Genomic DNA, 3,826 nt, shown 5'->3' with positions numbered 1-3,826 from the left:
GTAAATTTATCGTATAGTACTAAAAGGAATATTAAACATTTTCTGTCACATTGGGTGTTTCTTTTTATTTTATTTTACAGGTTGGTGACCCTTTAGATCTGAAAATGTTTGAGAGTACGAAATGGGTTCTTGATGAACCAGGTCTAGATGATACAAACAAGTATGACATGATGATGCCTTCAGTGGTCCGCCCAAGTGCCCCAGATGTCGTGATCAGTAACGAAAATGTTGAAACAGAGGTAAGCTACAAATGTGGTTTTATCACGAAAATGAATTTGACCAAGTGGAGGTCATCTCATAATGATATGAAGACTGATATCTGTATTTCTTATGTTTACAGCCACCATTGGAAGTAGGTATTCTGCGTCAGTTCCCATTTTCATCAAGCCTTCAGCGTATGTCTGTCATCACTCGAAGACTTGGAGGTCAAAACTTTGACCTGTACTGCAAGGGGTCTCCAGAGGTATGCCAGTATAAAAATGTTTGACAAAATATTTAGGTTCTGGACAATAAAACAGAAAAGTAAAGTAATTGAGATAAGTTTACTGAATACTTAATTGTAGGATTTACATGATTTTCTAAATTGTCTCACCTCTTTCAGATGATAGCTAGCTTATCACTGCCAGAGACTGTGCCCAGCAATTTCCAAGAGGAACTTCTCCAGTACACTTACCAAGGATATCGTGTCCTGGCCCTGGCATGGAGACCTCTTAAGCTCACTTATCTCAAAGCTCAGAGGATCAGCCGAGATGAGGTAGAATGTGACCTGGTATTTCTGGGTTTGTTGGTAATGGAGAACAGGCTGAAGATAGAAACAAAACCTGTTATTAATCAACTGCATCAGGCAAACATCAGGACTATAATGGTAACAGGTTAGTACTTTTGTTGCATTGCATTATGATAAGATGTGTTTATCATTTCATTCCTTACCATTGAAGAGTAAGTATAACTTTTTCATAATTTTGAAGAAAGCTTTTAAGTATGATTTGTAGTAGCTGCAACATCTGTTTTCAATTCTCAGAAGGTAAACATTGCTTGTTTTCTGTTTCACGAGAGTCTAACTAATTTGATATAGAAGAGAATTTTATAGTTTATGTTAGAAGTAAAATACTGAATCCAGGATTATTTAAAGATCCCATAACATTAGATCTATACCTGAGACTTTGTTTAAAAAGGGCGAAAGGTTTTTGGTGTAACCTCGTAAAATTTGATACACATACTATACCATACTTTTTATTTTGTTTCAGGTGATAACATGTTGACAGCTCTGAGTGTGGGCCGTGAATGTGGTTTGGTTGATCCTAAACAACAAGTTATCAGTATCAAAGCCTATCCACCACATCAAGGTATTCCAGCTAGCCTCACCTTCCACACTACCACTGCAAATACCCCAGCTTCCCCAGTGGTAAGTCAGTGTTATAGTTCAATATTACTGTTAAAATAAAATTTACAGTGAAATTAACTTTCTTGTGGATTGCAGCCTGTAGCTTGTTCTTCAAGCCCTAAAGCATTAGTTCTCCCTTCTGTCTGATCTTTTCCAGTTTTTAATGTGAATTAGGTCACTCAGACAATTTAAAAGAAGAATAACTGAGTTCTTTATATTTTATAATGCAGTGTTTAGTCTACCTTATTCTGTTTAAGACCTAAGCAGAAATCTAAAATGTTACTGATCTTTATGATTCGTCTTACCTTTCAGGTAACTACTCAGATGAATGCAGGAGTCCACATTAACTTTGATGAAGAGGTCACAGATAAGTACTGCTTTGCCATTGAAGGCAAGTCATGGGCTGTTGTCCATGCACACTTCCCTGATGTATTGCAGAAACTTGTTGTCCGGGGTGCTGTGTTTGCCAGGATGAATCCAGACCAGAAACAGCAACTCATTCAGGAACTTCAGGCACTTGGATATTATGTTGGTATGTATGCTATAATGAATAATTAAATATAATGCTATATATGCTAAAAGTTTAATTGGCAATTCATGCTATTGTGTATATTTTGGATGAGTATATATTTTAAAGGATGTATTACTTATTACACTGGTTTTATTTTAGGCATGTGTGGTGATGGAGCCAATGACTGTGGTGCCCTCAAGGCAGCCCATGCTGGAATCTCTCTCTCTGAAGCTGAAGCCTCTGTAGCTTCACCCTTTACTTCGCAGGATCCAAATATATCATGCATACCCATTCTCATTAGAGAAGGTCGTTGTGCTCTTGTGACTAGCTTTGGAATATTCAAATACATGGCTGCATATTCGCTCACCCAATTTGTGTCCATTATGATTCTTTATTCCATTGATAGTAACCTCACAGATCTACAGTTTCTTTGGATTGACCTCTTCCTTATCACAGTTTTTGCCATATTCTTTGGACGCACTGATTCCTACAAGGGACCCTTGGCACCATACTCACCTCCAGCTGCTCTTTTGTCTGTGGCACCTATTCTGTCTATCCTTATACACTTATTAACTGTAATTGGCTTTCAAACTTTCTGTTTTTTTTATGTACAAGACCAGCCTTGGTTTGTACCATTTAATACAACAACATCAGATGAAATTTATGCAGGCCATGAGAACTATGCTGTATTTTCTGTGTCACAGTTCCAGTACATTGTCTTGGCACTGGTTTTTTCCAGGGGTCCTCCTTTCCGGCAGCATTTCTATAATAATTTCCTTTTGACTGGATCTATCATTATCATGACAGCTTGCAGCATTATTTTAACAGTTAAACCACCTCAATTCATCATTGACAGTTTTGAATTGGTGCTACCACCTCCTGGTGACCCACAGGCAGAATTCTTTAGATGGCAAATGATTCTTTTGTCAGTCTTATACTCTGCACTGGCCATATTTATTGAATACTTTATAATTGACTATCTTTGCTACAGGAAATGTAAGAGTAAACTGCACAATGTAGATAAATCTAAAAAGAAATATCTTGCAATAGAGAGAGACCTACAACAAGACAAAACCTGGCCACCTTTATCTCCTGAAGTTGATCAGTCAGGGGGAAACACAGAACTGACATTAGATGCAAGCAGGCTTATCAAAGGAAGCAAAACCATAAAAAAGATTGAAGCAAATGGCCATGCAAATGGTCCAGTGACTACAGTTACTCAGTTCCAATCTTCTTTATAGTATTCACTTAAATGTAATAAACATCACCTAGAATTCCTCAACAAGGTTCTTATAACAAGAATGAAAGACATGCCATGTTTTGTCATGTGTATTTCTTTAGTGAACTACTTTTAGGAAGAAGCCAATAGGATAATCAGTTCCATTATTTATCCTTAATTTAGCATATCTGTATGTATATGTATTGTATGAGGGATATTGTAGTTTGTGTAATCATAGAACTATAAACTAGAGCAAAGCTTCAAATGGAACTTGAATCTTATATTGGTTCTTGTATGGTTTCTTTAAATATGTAGACAGTGATAGTAATGATAATCCTTGGACTGGAGAAGTAGGGAACATGAAATATTTATGTTTAGATTGTATGGTTGTATGCAAAGACTAAAGGAGTGTGTTCAGTTTAAAAATGCTTTAATGAGAATGGGGATGGTGATCAGGATTTCTTCAGGAAAGGTAAAGAACAAAACATAATGAAATAAGTGAGAAATATTTGCAGGTGCTGTGCCTTGCAAAGGAATCATAATTTATTAAGTATTAAGGGATAGTATCTGTGTGTCTTATTAAAAGGAACTAGATTCTTAATCAGTAATGGCAGATTCAGAATTTATGTCTTGAAGTGCATTGTTTGACTATGAGGCAACTGTATTCTCCAGGAAACCTGTTTTCTTTACACTGTTATATTTTCAAATGGAA

At 36.4% G+C, this 3,826-nt stretch overlaps 1 protein-coding gene across 1 annotated transcript in view; it reads left to right on the top strand.

The window, feature by feature from the left end:
• The window catches only part of LOC119593736 (probable cation-transporting ATPase 13A3), a gene marked incomplete in the record, with an annotated part of 69,470 nt that extends 65,650 nt beyond the window's left edge, over nt 1-3,820 (top strand). The window contains 6 exon segments of the mRNA XM_037942749.1: nt 81-239; nt 341-463; nt 602-872; nt 1,248-1,405; nt 1,697-1,916; nt 2,055-3,820. Of these exon segments, the coding sequence (XP_037798677.1) occupies nt 81-239; nt 341-463; nt 602-872; nt 1,248-1,405; nt 1,697-1,916; nt 2,055-3,136 (2,013 nt within the window).
• Nucleotides 3,821-3,826: the final 6 nt, after the last annotated feature.

This window comes from Penaeus monodon, chromosome 32 (genome assembly GCF_015228065.2).
Source record: "Penaeus monodon isolate SGIC_2016 chromosome 32, NSTDA_Pmon_1, whole genome shotgun sequence".
Taxonomy (NCBI): Eukaryota; Metazoa; Arthropoda; class Malacostraca; order Decapoda; family Penaeidae; genus Penaeus; species Penaeus monodon.
Note: the sequence above shows the minus strand (reverse complement) of the source record. Positions and strands in the feature narration are given on the sequence as shown.